Source organism: Taudactylus pleione, unplaced genomic scaffold, assembly GCF_031769625.1.
Source record: "Taudactylus pleione unplaced genomic scaffold, aTauple2 ptg000487l, whole genome shotgun sequence".
Lineage (NCBI taxonomy): Eukaryota > Metazoa > Chordata > Amphibia > Anura > Myobatrachidae > Taudactylus > Taudactylus pleione.
Window position 1 is genome coordinate 6,652,280 of NW_028284889.1, and position 14,406 is coordinate 6,666,685.

The 14,406-nt window shown below is 39.5% G+C and overlaps 1 protein-coding gene across 2 annotated transcripts in view; it reads right to left on the reverse strand.

Moving 5' to 3' along the window:
• VPS53 (VPS53 subunit of GARP complex) overlaps positions 1-14,406 on the reverse strand; it is a 235,492-nt gene that overhangs the window by 50,249 nt on the left and 170,837 nt on the right. For both annotated transcript variants that reach the window (XM_088449555.1, XM_088449556.1), the window contains 2 exons: positions 12,569-12,717; positions 6,183-6,252 (listed from right to left, as the gene is read on the reverse strand). In XM_088449555.1, coding sequence (XP_088305681.1) covers positions 6,183-6,252; positions 12,569-12,717 — 219 coding nt within the window. The remainder of the gene's footprint in view (positions 1-6,182; positions 6,253-12,568; positions 12,718-14,406) is intronic.

Here is a 14,406-nt window from a genome sequence, read left to right on the forward strand (position 1 = left end):
GGAGAGGACTGCGGAGGTGGAAAGAAAAAGAGCTAACGAAGTGCTCCCACGCAGCCGCTTCCACCGTATCGGTAGGCGGCCTTGGGCCACCGGTATTTAACCCCTCCATAGACCACCAAGGTTGTTGGCACTAGGCACTTGGCCCGTGGGATAAATTCATGCAATAGACCTGTGGGTATATAGGCTGGCACAAGGCCCGGGCTACATAAGGGGCATTAGGCGCAATTGAAGGTATCTGCCCCACAAATAGGTGTGAGTGACCTGGGCATTAGGCCCAGGTTACTAAAAGGCAAATAGGTGGGCCACTACTGGGGGCAAAGCATAGGGGGTCAAATACTGGGGGCACTGCATAGTGGGAGGATTAATACTGGGAGCACTGCATAGGGGGGGGATTAATACTGGGAGCAATGCATAGGAGGGATTAATACTGGGTGAAACGCATAGGTAGGGATTAATACTGAGGGAAATGCATAGGGGGGGATTAATGCATAATGTGTAAAGGCCTGGCATTGCTGTGTGGGACAATGTGTAAAGGGCATTAATGTGCGGCATAATGTGTAAAGACCGGGCATTGCTATGTGGGACAATGTGTAAAGGGCATTAATGTGCGGCATAATGTGTAAAGGCCTGGCATTGCTGTGTGGGACAATGTGTAAAGGGCATTAATGTGCGGCATAATGTGTAAAGACCGGGCATTTATCCTTTGATAAATATGCCTATTATTACCTAAAGCGTTATTCATAGGCTAACCATACTATCGCTTTAAAACGGGACGCTCATGAATTAATTACAAAGGTTCTGTGACTGGCTGACTTCATGCCTGGATTTCACCTGGTTTTAATGAGCCACAGAACCTATGTAATCCATGAGTGTCCCAGTTTAAAGGGATGATATGGTAAGCCTGCTTATTCACTATGGGTTTTGTGAACAGACAAGTCATATTACCTGAAAGATCAGGAAGGCATTAAAACATGCATTTAAGGGGCTTGTGGGGATATCTGATGCTGTTGGGGTTATCAGATGGGCATTTTAGGGGCATGTGGGGATGTGTGGTGGCATGTGGGGAGGTCTGAGAGGCATATGGGGAGCTCTAAAGCATAAATTATGATGGGACCCAGAAATGGTCAGGATGGACCCCATTTTTTTAAAGTAGTGGGTCCCTGGGACCCACATATTTTGTCACTCACCCCGATCACTGAGCGGTAAGTAGTAGCTTTCATAGTCTGGAGCGTGACAGCACCTCTCTATGCAGCTCTCTCAAAACAACACCCTGACCCCCAAACCTACAAGACTTAAAATACGCATAATTAAGGAATTTATTGATTGATAATAGTAATAGGTTTCAAACATGCAGATTTTCCTTTGTCAGCTCAGCTTCATCTGATCAGCCCAGCTACAGATCTAAAGAATTATTTTAATTACAGATTTTATATTATTTTTTGCCAGTAATTTAAAAATGCATGCAAGCATATATGACCAGCTCTAATATATGTAAGCTTCATTTTCTGTGCAAAAGATTTATTAGCCTCTTGACTAAACTGTCACGTATTGTTCCTGATTGTTTTATTTAAAATCCTTGAAAAAAGTATAATGAAATAATAATAATAATTGATAACAGTTAAAAACAAATAATCCAAAATTGAGGTCAGATATTAGGAATATGAATCTGAAATGTTAATAAAAGTATTATCAGTACCTTCAATCTCCTTTGCCAATAAAACAATGTGGAAATGAAATGGAGGAAGCATATAGAGTAATATGCAATCTGTAATTAATTATAAGAGGAGGATACAAAAATGATTTTCTGTTTGCAACACATGTAGACAAGCCCTATCCTAAAGGTGCGTACACACTAGACAATATTTTACACGATTTGCGTACCCGCTGGTTGTACATCGCATCTGCAGATCTTACCTACTGCAGGCAAGATTTGCCAATCTCATACACGATTTTGTGCAATAGATTTTGTGCACTATAGATATTTAGTCAGATTGGACACTATGTAGCACAATATCGTGTCCTGGAGTGCCGGGGAGCGTTCAAGGGAAATCGCTCACGATATCGCATCGTGAGCACATCATCTAGTGTGTACGCACCTTTATTTAATACTAGAGGAAAAAAAGTTATGCACTTTCATGTGGGTATGACAGATATACTTTATTAAATCAACAATAGAGTATATGTAGCTAATAATATAAGATGACTAGTCACAAGGGCAAGAATCTGGAAGGCTATTGAACATGTTTAATACATGTGATGCTTAGTCAGAGCCTGACGATTTTAGAAGTGTTTAATTTTATTTTTTTAAATCCATGTACTATTAAAATTATATATTTTTTGTTTAAAACAAACAAACATAAAAACCTCATCTGATAAGTTTCAAAATTTAGTTTCTAAACTGCTCAAAACAATGCCAAAGGCTGGAGTATCCTGTCTCTACCTCATCCACAACACTTTTTCCTAACCTAAAAAGTTGCATGAAATCTTGCCTCTTTAGGTGAGATCATCAAATTCCTAAAATACGCTTTTAACCTTCTTAGGCTATTCTATCTTCTATTCAGTTCATGCAAAACTGTATAGAAACAAATCTCTTTTTATATACTAAAGCAACCTCCTAAAATTATTTCACGTTTAGGCATCAAACACAAGCGCTACAAGGCTTTAGATTTAGTAATTTTAGGCACGTTCAAATGTTCAGTTTATATTTTACAAAAATGTATCAGAAAGCCACAACTATGAGTTTCAAAATAAAGTGTCCGAGCGCTCAAGTGTTTTTGGAAATTATAGTAATTAATGTCAGCATTTGTGTATCAATATGTTAGAATGCTGAATTAGTCCAATTGTGCCTTAACCTAGTGAGTGTCTGTTCTTCTTAAGAAAAGTTCAGTCCCAAAAAGTCTGTAGGATTGGTGCTCTTAAATATGTATACAGACACTGGATGCAACAACTGTGGGCTGGATATTCATCCTAATACGGATTGTCTTTATGGTATGTCCACTTATATGTACAAAAGTCTCCTTTTTCTAACAGTTCGATGATGCTCTACACATCTGCTCCTCCTCTCCACCTCAAAATTACAGATAGCACAGCATCAAGGAACTTAGGACACTATAATGCAATCTGTAATTTTGAGGTGGAGAGGAGGAGCAGACGTGTACAGCATCAACTAACTGTTGTAAAAAGGAGACTTTGTACATATAAGTGGACATTTTGTTTGGACATACCATAAAGACAATCCGTATTAGGATGAATATCCACTCACCTGGGTTAAGGCACGATTGGACTAATTCAGAATTCTAACATATTGACACACAAATGCTGACATTAATTACTATAATTTCCAAAAACACTCTGGAGCGCTCGGACATATATTTTATTTAGAAGTTTTGCAACCGGGGGGCGGGGATACCCCTAATGTGACCAGCAGCTAGGGGTGAAAATACTACCTTAGTAGCGCCAACCCACACACTTATTTACAACTATGAGTTTGTTCAAACATTGCATTCATATACCTGTGAGTTCATATCACAATGTAAAGGCCAGTTACACCACTGTTTAAGATTAGTTACTTGATAAATTGACCACCACACTGTTGAAAGTGAATATATTGTACAATCAGATACATACATACATTATCAATTATATAATATCCTATGGTGTCAGTCTAGTGCAGGCTCACTGAACACCATACATACAGGGGCCCCCTGCAGCTGTTCTCTCAAACACTGGACAGAGCATTCACAGTGATGTCATGGGTCTCAGATTTAAGGATCTCTCAGTGGTGGCCCGGTACTTGGGAAAGACTAATCCAGCGGCTGGCCGAGTGAGTTAGAGGAGGCTTTACATGTCCTGCAAACACCAGAGGAAAAACCTGTATCCCAAGTCAATCCTCCAATACCAGGAGCAGGGTGGGACCCCTGAGCAGTAGCATGGTGACAACAGTGAGTAGACAATTGACAGAACTACATTTCCCATAATGCAGCATAGAGAGGTTTCATCTTGCATCTTTGCCGATAGTGCTACAAATGTGCGCATGCATCGCGCCATGTGAATACACTGCACTGCGATTGCACCATGCAATTCTATGGACTTGCGGGTATGAACACAGCGTGCATATCCGCTTGTGGGCGCACGCTCGCGCCATGTGTGGTACGATATGCTGCGCATGCAGCAAAGATGTAAGAGGGCACATCTGTATAAAGTTTTTGTAACTTTACAGGAAGAACAGTGTGTGTGTGTAAATTAGTGGTAGGGGGGCAGGCCGTGGTGGGGATGTATTCAGGAGGGGGCTGGCTGTGGTGGGGATTGCAGTTGTTCCCCCCCCTTTCATCACCCTAAAAGACCCTTGAAAAGAATGGATTAATTTATTGTATTCCGGTTCACTTGTGCCCAAGAGACACCATATTCTTGCTACTGTGTCCTCCTACATCTAGCCGCAATATGCCACGCAGCGCAACTTTCCTGGTGCGAGTGAGTCGCTAGGTACAGTGTTACTTTGCTAGCATTGGGCGTCTTTTTTTGCCAAAAATACGTCTAAGCCGCAATGCGATGCGACTAGGACACATCAGGAGACTGTGCTGAATAATTTGATAGGTGACATTTGCATATCTGTGTGCACTTGAGTCTGTATATGAACCACAACGAAACTTGGAATGAAAAAAATCTGCGCCCGCTACACTGTCGCACTTCCTATACAGATTAAGGGACTCAGTCACACACAGATATACAAGTGTCGCATATCAAATTAATCAGCATAGTCTCCTGGTGCGTCCTACTCACATAGCGACAGACGCATTTTCTGCAAAAAAAAGATGCAAAAAGGACGTGCAGTGCTAGCAGAGTCTCACAAGACCTGGCATGTCCAGAGAGTCATTTTGGCGCAACTGCAGCAAAGATGTCTAAGGACACAACTGTATGTGTAACGGTTCAGAGTACTGGGACTAACTCTGCACATGGGAGCTTTACATAAGCCTAAATTAGAGCAGTCATCTTCATTTGTATCTCTCTAAGCGACTAAGGCCCTCATTCAGAGCCACTCGCTATTTGCGGTCGTTCGTTCTAAAACAAGGGGTGGCTATTCAAATGAACCGTTCGCTGTTTGCGGTCTGTTCACGCCTCTATGTCTGAACGAGCGAGCAAAACTTGCGTTCGTTTTTTGGAAAAATACGCCTCCTGGCTGCTCGCATCCTACGTCATGTCCGCTATTTATTAGATTAATCGAGTACATCGACAAGGGTATGAACTGCTCGCTATTCTTGGGGTTGGTGTTTGCTACCACAATTTTGCGAGCAGTTCTGACTATAAAATAACCCAGTGACGTGGTCAATGACGCTGCTGTTTTAAATATGCACACCCATAAAACGCCCGTTTTGACCTTTAAGCACGCCTGCGTTCTGATCTCCACTCCCCATTTTCAAGCACCTTCCCCTGTTACCACCCACATACGCCTCTTTCTGTCACTCAAAATAGCAGGCATTCGCTATTTTGCGAGCACATGAATTTCGGCCGCACTGACTGGTTAGCGCATGCGTATAACGATCCGTACGCATGCGCAGTTGGGCTAACATCGCTCGGAACGAACGAGCGGCCGCTTACTAGCGGCTCTGAATCAGGCCCTAAGTCCGTTTTATATGCCTTATACCACTGTTCCAGTTTCTAGAATGCAATGCTTTTAAGGGTCTGATTAAAGGGATTCAAACTCCCAGCAGCACTGTCATCATCCCCCACTCCCCATGTGCTTATCATACATGGAAATCAGGAAATTGCAGCTAAATTAAAGTTTCCTCTTGTGTCCAGCATAATTCCATCATATTTAATTTTCAACATTTTTATTTTGAGTGGCATTATCCTTAAAATACGATCAGTGTGCAATCACACTGTCTGATTGCCAAATCTCTACTAATAAGCACAATGCTGGAAACACTAGAGGACTATACTAATGTATTGCTACATCATTTCCTCTTGCTATTCAACACATGGTATCAACGGAAGCAGGCTTAGATTAAAGATAGATTAAAGAAAATTAACTATGCAACTCATTCATTATTAAATTGGTAACATTTGAACTAGAGAAATTATGTAATGTATTACATACTGTATAAGGTGCGCAAAACACTGCTAACTAAAATGTTTAATTATAATTAACAAGGAATCACTTTTGCTTAAGATGTAGATCTGCTTACCTGTTCAGCTCCCACCATACTGATCGGTTTGCATTTAAAAAGGTGGTTTATAAATTTTGGAATGAAGGAGCTAAAAAAAAAATAAAAAAATAATAATAATTAGTAACATAATATATTCCAGATTTTGATCATACAAATAAGCAGTATAATAATGTTAATATAGACAGAACAAAACACACTACTGTCTGCAGTATTTATCCAATTACATATAATATGAAAAAAACAACGAGTACTATTTGATCTGACAGTCTAATTTTCAACCATAAAAACATTGGTACAACAAAAATATTGAAAAAAACAATTTTAGCATACAAAAACTGAAACACTTGTATAACCTTACTTTTTAAGGATTTACTTTATGCAAACAAATGGTAAAGCAAAACAAACAAGTTGTAGAGTCTCTTTTTTAAATTGAAATTATATTTGTAGGGGTTTTTTTATTAGAAAGTCAGAAAAAAGAAGCTGCTTCAGCTTTCCATCTTTGGGTAATTGGTATAACCACCAAACTAAACCTAGCTCATCCAAGGAGTCTTCACAATCACTACTATACATTCAGCAAATATAGCAGGCAAGAGATTGGTACTAAACAACGGGAACTAACTAGCACATACAAAACCAGCCCAATGGTTAGATAAAAGGAATGTACAATGGAGCAACATTATGTCACATTCACTACGATACTGATTTGGGGATAACACATTTATATGGATTGGAAAATCAAACTTATTTTAAAGAGCTCTTCTATAATTCTCTTCAAGAAATCTCACTTGTCCTGAGACTATGTATGCTACAAGCCATCCAAATACGAGGGTGGTTCAATTAATAAGGTAACAAAACCAATGACACACGTGAGAGGTCCGACTTACCGACCCACCCTAGTATTTGTATTTCAGTATTTCCCATGCACATATAGCATGACAGCTATATATTTTTATTTATAACAGCAGTAAGCAAATAATCAGAAAACAGTACATTCACAGAGTACAAAACAGAATTAAATTAAGGTGAAAAGACAATTTTGGTTACAGGTCAACCGAGCAAGGTTGGACAGAATATACAAGATGGGGACCAACAAGAACTACTTTATTTTTGCTTTCTATGGTGTGGTAGGAAGGGGGAATGGGGTGGTAGGAGGGAATACTCGCAAGAATTCCCATAAAAGGAAAAAAAAAAAGGGTGGGGGGGGTGGGGAGGGATGAAGATACAGAGATGACATATAAAAAAAAAATATAATTACAAAAAAGCCAGGTGGGTGGCTGCTATTAGCATGGGTACCAAGAGTGGAATTTCTGCACTGTAGAAGACTGGTGATGTATTCCATGAAAACAGCTTGCCGGATCCTGTGGATTACAGCATGCAGGTAAGGCTGACAGGGTTTCTTCCAGGCACTAGCTATTTGAAGTTTAGTGTTGAAAATGCGACTGCATAATTTATCAGAAAACATATCTAGAGATTCAAGTGGGCGGAAAAGGAGTACAAAGAAAGGGTACTTAGGTAGCGGAGTGTGAAAGACTTGGGCTGCTTTATCTAGCACTGCGTTCCAAAAGAGTACCACAAATCTTCCAGCATTAGTTCGCAGCATGAGGAAATATAGGCATATATTTACTAAAGAGCGGGTTTATAAAAGTTGCCCATAGCAACCAGATTCTAGCTATTATCTTTTAGAAGGTGCTAGATAAATGATCAGCATAATTTGATTGGTTGCTATGGGCAACAAATCCACATCTATAAACTCACGCTTTTGTAAATATACCCCATAGAGCGCCTTGTTGGGACCAAATACCATCATGTACAAATTTTGTAGGGCTTCTCCCTAATTATAGTGTTAATAGACGATTTTAACTGAGAATGGATAAAACTCTCACTGAAGATACCCAAATTGAAGGTTGAGGAAAACTATGTTTAGCATGCAGATCTGTAAAAGAGGATGGGGAAAATGTGCCCAGACTGTGGTGGTATCGTACCAAACCCCTCGAGGCTCAAGGTTTGCATAGGAAGTCTAACAACCCAGGGGGAATAGAGGGTTATTCCAAAGGAGTGTAAGCGGGGAAGGGTAAGGAGCCAGCTGAATCTGTTCAGTTTGTCCAAGAGCTCTAAGGTAAAATGTACAGGCATAGAGTAGGAAGAGGCTGGTCTGAGACTCCTGGGATGCCAGGGTGGAAAACAATATCTTTGTTCAAATAATAACGCATCTTCTATATTTACCCACTACTTGATGCTGATTTCTCCTTCACATTCGGATTCTGTCTAATCTTGGCCACTAGATGCTCAATGCAAAGAGCATAAAGCAATTATGATAGGGGGCAGCCCTGTCTACTCCCATTGCTAAGACCAAACTAAGAGGAGTATCAACCATTTGTCAAAACTCAAGGAGGAGGTATTATGGTATAACGCCTGAATTACCCGAACTAAATAACAGAAAATACTGAAACATTTTCAGCTTTTAGAACATAAATGGCCAAGACAATCACCTTTTCGGCAACCAATATGAAAATTTCTGATTTCATTTTTGTTGATATGTGATATGAAGTCCCCTGTACACCTGGTGTTGTCAAGGGGCCTGTCATGTGGGCACAAACCCCCCTTGCTCTGGGTCAATAAGGTTAGTCAGAAGAGCTTTTAATTTGTTTGCTAATATCTTCGCAAAGTTTGACATCTGTGTTTAACAGAGTTTGGGTGATAATTGGTGCAAACCTCTATGATCCTTGTTTGGCTTGTGGATGTTAATGTTGTAACACGTGGCATACAAATGAGATTTTCCTCCCTTTAAAATATGGTTAATTAGATCAACTAAATGGGGGAAAAGGACAAGAGAGAATGTTTTATAATAAAGCACAGAAAAGCCATCAGGACCAAGGTGCTTTAGAGGATTTTAAGGACTTAACGGTCATCTCCATCTTTTCAACAGATATATCTCAATAATGCTGGGAGGCCTGTAAACTATCCAATGTTGTTAAGTGACAGCTGGAAAGATATGGTTAAACAGCAGAGGAGGAGAGGGCAGATGATGAGTGTCTGTTCTGGAGGTTATAGTGACCCTTATAGAACTGGTGTCGAAGTGTCGAAATAATAGTCACTAGATCATAACTACGGATTCCTCAAAATGACCATGATAGCATGATATGCCCTTTTAGCCTTCAATTTGTTTGCTAGGAACAAATCAGATGTATTAACATGAAAGGCTTTTTTATTCACATCACAATATTGAATCAACAGATGAAGTTGGGAATACATACATAGTGGATATCTCTCACTGCAACCAGTACTACATGGAGCCTTCTGAGAGTATAACAATGTAAAAGTGGCTAATTCCTGTATTTGAAATTTAATTCAAATACTGGTTTTAATTATTCATTTTTGGAATTCAATATATTTTTTGTAGATTGAACCTGTTATAGAAGAAGAATTTACTACTGTGATTTGTGAATATTTTTTATTTTTTTTTAAATTATACCTGAATCTATTTTTTGTGGTTTCCTCCCTTCAGAGTACCACAGGTGAGCTTGTTATATACATATGCACAACTATAGTTTTCCTCTGAACACTACTGCTAATATCTGCACTCAGAGCGCAGTAATCAGGTGGAGTCTGATGATCAGTTGATCAGTCCCCCCCTTGTGACTCACTCTGCAGGAGGGTATATTCCACCAGGGGGTTTACGGTCACTGGGGTATTTAATTACCAATGGGATTTATAGCCACTGGGGAAGTTGGGGGTTCTTTTGGTACAGGAGTTTATTGCCATAGGGGGATGGGGAGTTTCATAAGGAACATAACACTGGGGGAGGGGTTAAGATATTGCCACTCTAGGATCTATTACCAATGGGGGTGAAGGCTACAGCCATTGGGGAATCTATTACCACATGGGAATCAATTACCACTGGGGGACCAGGGCTAATGTTACATTGAGGTCATATGGACAATGGTGAATTTGATTTTAAAAATATGTTTTTGACCTAGAGAATTTTTTTTTTTTACTAAATAATTATTATTTAAGTGGTTAAGAACTAAATTGAGGTCTCATGGATCCACAAATTACTTGATAGAGGGGTGAATCCTCATAATGTCTTGGACAAAAACAAATCTCTAATAATGCTCTCTACACTGATACTTGTACACAGGATTTGGATAAGGCAAGACCTTTATGAAGTCCATCTTGTAAATGATGTATTATAATAATAATAATTGTTTTCGTTGGATTTCTTTTAGACTCACCCCAAGTACAATTAAAAAAAAAAAAAGTTATTTGTCCTCATCTGCATGAGTGTGTGGATTACAGACTCATTTAGTTCCGGTTTAGTTTCCATGCCATTAGACGTAGTTACTGTACATATAGGTAAAAGACTGAACCCTGCATGTGCAGGGTTCAGGGATGCATGTGCAGAGGTAAAACATTGGGCACTTTCATCAGATTCAGAATCACCCCTAAGTGACCTAGGTGTTTCTTCAATTTCCTCAGATTCATTACAAAAGGAGCCTCTAAATGCTCCTAAAGAATACCATTCTGAATGGGAATATATATCTTCTATATCCATGCTTGTCTGGGATCCTGCCCTTTGAACTCCTTGCAAGTCAAAGAGGTTCTCCTTAGGGACCAACTAGTTTCCTTCAAGCTATAAATTCATTAAACTGCTCTGAGGGCTGATTACTTCCTTTAGTCTGCGAACAGCACTTCATAAAAAAGACACCTTCATTTTCATTAAAAAAAAAAAAATTAATCACAGAGAAATACCTGTCTTAACCTATCTTGGAAGGGAAGTTATGAATGCTTGTAGAGCAGAATTTATTCAGTTTTGAAAGGGTAAAATAAGTCTGGGAATAAATGTGTTAAAGTATTATTGAAAAGAGAAAAAAAAACAAATTTCAAAATTTTGAGCCAACGACCAATAAAAGTTAAAGAATTTAAAAATACCCCTAAAGGTATAGTTTTGCATGCTGCCAAGCTAAAATGCACCCTATCATTTCTGGGCACTACAGTGTGTCAACTCAACGAGCAGAGCACACCAATGAGGTATCCAGATATAAGGCACAAGTAGTTGACAGCTAAAATATACACATTTATTTCAAAACCATAGAAGAATTTCTGAACTTGAGCACAGCACTAGGAATTGCATGACGTTCCAGGCATTCTGCTTGTTGCAATTTCTCAGAATTTTTGATTAAAATTAGTGACAAAATATGAGTTTGTTAAATTCAGCTTACTTCAATTCATAGGATGCCTGTGCTATCTACCTCAACAAACTTCCTATAAGCCATCTATTAATCCATGGAGATCATTTATGAAGCACAGAAACGGCACATATCTTGCTTTTGTACTTGGTGTATGTGGATGGTTTACAGTATCAGGAATTCAGCACTCAAGGTTTCCCAATGTCCCACTCCTGCGCTTCCTGTTCTCCCAGCTCCAGCATGCTCCCACAGGCAGAGTGATGCCAGTGCTGTACCGTACTGTAAGTAAACTTTTAGGATAAGAAATAATTTGTGTATGAATATTCACCTTTCAGTGGAACTTCCCTTTATATAGTTTAAAATAGCAACATTATCTCTAGTTATGAAATGCAACTGGTGATGAATAAGTTAAAGCAATTTTAATGTTAGAAATCAAAAACCTACACATTTCAGAATCTTACTAATAACCGTTTTCCACCAAAATTCCTGATCTGACCCGGAGTTGGAACAGAGTTCCTATCCGGCTCAGACCTGGAATTTTGCCGGCGCCGACTCAGGATATTCCCGAGTCGGCGCCACTCACACCGGAGTCGGGTCTGCATAGACCCGGCTTTTCCGGAGGGTAAGTGGTCGCTTGGAGATGACGTCATCTCCAAGCGCCACTGAAACCAGACCAATCGGTCGGCTTGCAGCGCACTCCAGGTCATCGTGACCCGGAGTGCGCTGTTCTCACAGCAGGGTTAAACCCTGCTATTGACCTGGGTTGGATTGCCGGGTCACTCGACCCGGCGATCCAACCCTGTCCCCTTTTACACCAGGGACCTGCCCGGGTTAACCCTTAAATAACCTGGGTTTTAGCTCCGTTGTAAAAGGGGTATAATATAGCAAGCAAAATAATAATGACATAGTAATGGAGAAAAACAAACACCTTTCATTTGTATCATATATTTTCCAAAAGAAAACCGCTTTACATATACTTAAAATACCAAACTTTTATTTTTGGAGTCTTGAGCTTCTTATTTCATTCATTAATGTTAACAAATAAACTATAGGAGCATTTAAGACCAATGTATGTCCTCATTGTTAACTTGAGAAAAAAATTCTTAAAAACCACAGAAAAAAACTAGTAATTCTACTAGAAACAGAAATACTTGGTTGTGGGATGCTTGAATTCCACTGAATTGTAAATTAATGACAAGCAAATCTTTGATTACTTACTTAGCAAACTTAATACAGAACTGAGTGAAGTACTTTCTGGTTGATGCCAAGTTATCTCGAATAATGGGGACATTCTGCTTGACCTGTAAAATAATTGATGTAACATACGGACTTTGATCCCCAACATGTTCCACATTTTGCCACTGCATCTGTTCAACAAAATACAACAGATTACTAACAACAACACACCCCTCTACAAATATAGAGAGTAAACGTTACATTATTTTACACTAATAGACAGTCAATTTGTTACAGAAAAACTGAACCGAGAACTAAATGATACTGCGATATCCATCCATCCCCTAGAAAAATTACAGGTAGCTGCTGTCCAGGACAAGATTTGTGAGATACCAAGAAGTTTGAGTTTCATGTGCTGCCAAACCTTGGTATGGTATGGAGTTGATAGGATATCTGGGCAGCTGTCCAATTTGAGCTCTTGACACAATAGGTAAAGGAGCACTGAAATCTGTAAAATGAGAGATCCCCCCCCCTCCCCCCAATCTCACTTTTCTCAAAAGTCCTTAGCCAGGGCCGAAACTAGGATTTATGTCACCAGGGGCAAGACAGTAATTTGGCACCCCCCCTGGTAATTCCCCACTGCATCAGTGCCCCTATAGTAATGCCCCCTGAGGTAATGCCCCTGTAGTAGTGCCCATATAGTAATGCCCCTGTAGTAGTGCCCATATGATAATGCCCCCATAGCAATGCCCCTGTAGTAGTGCCCATATTGTAATGCCCATATGTTAATACCCCCATAGTATTGCCCCTGTAGTGCCCACCATACAGTAATGCCCCTGTAGTGGCCTCTCTGCAGCGCCGGGCTGGAGGACACTGGCGCAGGGTGCAGCGGTGCACCCGGTGCACGTGCACCTCCAGCCCCCCCCTAGTTGCGGCCCTGCCTTAGCTGGGAGGAAGGGTTGAAACCATATAATTTTAGTTTGCGGTGAAGTTTTGTTTTAAATAACAGACATGCTGCCAAGACAATGTTTAATGTTGATTCCAGATATGCCCTAAGTATAGCTTGTGATCATTTTTTTTGTTTACACATTTTTCTTGTAACAATTGAAAAAAAAAAAAGAAATATAGATGAAAATTAAATATGCATCCAAGTACAGGTTAATAAAGAATCTCTGAAAAATCCACCAATAAGAGCATTATAAAAAAATAAATAATAATTGATTATAAAGCAATAATAATTTTGTTATAAATTCATTATTAACCAGTCTTTGTAAAGTGATTGTGCTTCATGTCCAATACTTTGTCAGGGACACTCGTACCCCTAGATACACCCCTACGGACAGATAAGAAAGCTTTATATTGCAGATACAGTATGAATACAAAAGTTCTTTAACAGAAACATTCTTGTTAACCTGATATTTTGAAGAGATCAAAGCCAGTCTACAGCTTGATACCATTTATTTTTTTGTTCTCATTAGTTGCATTATGAAAATCAGAGTTAAAATGCATAAAGAAAAACAAAGAAGAAACTAGAAGGGGTGTCAAAAGAGATAGAGTGACAGAAAACGGGGGTGTGGAAAGTGTAATGTATAAAACATTACCTAAGATATGGTAGTTCCACATAAAATAGACAACAACAAAGTATACTAATGTTTTTAAGGAGAGGATGTTCTATAAACACCAATGCGGCCCGGTCGCATAAATGCAGCCAACTCTGAATACAGGTAAATCCACATTTATTTACAACAGTGGAAAGCAGCCACAATTGCATCAGATTTACATGCAACTGTTTATCAGGCCCATTATGTGTCGATACCAAAAATATATTCTCACCCTAAAGTTCAACCATGCAAACTTGGCTAAGATGAAAAGAGAGGGTA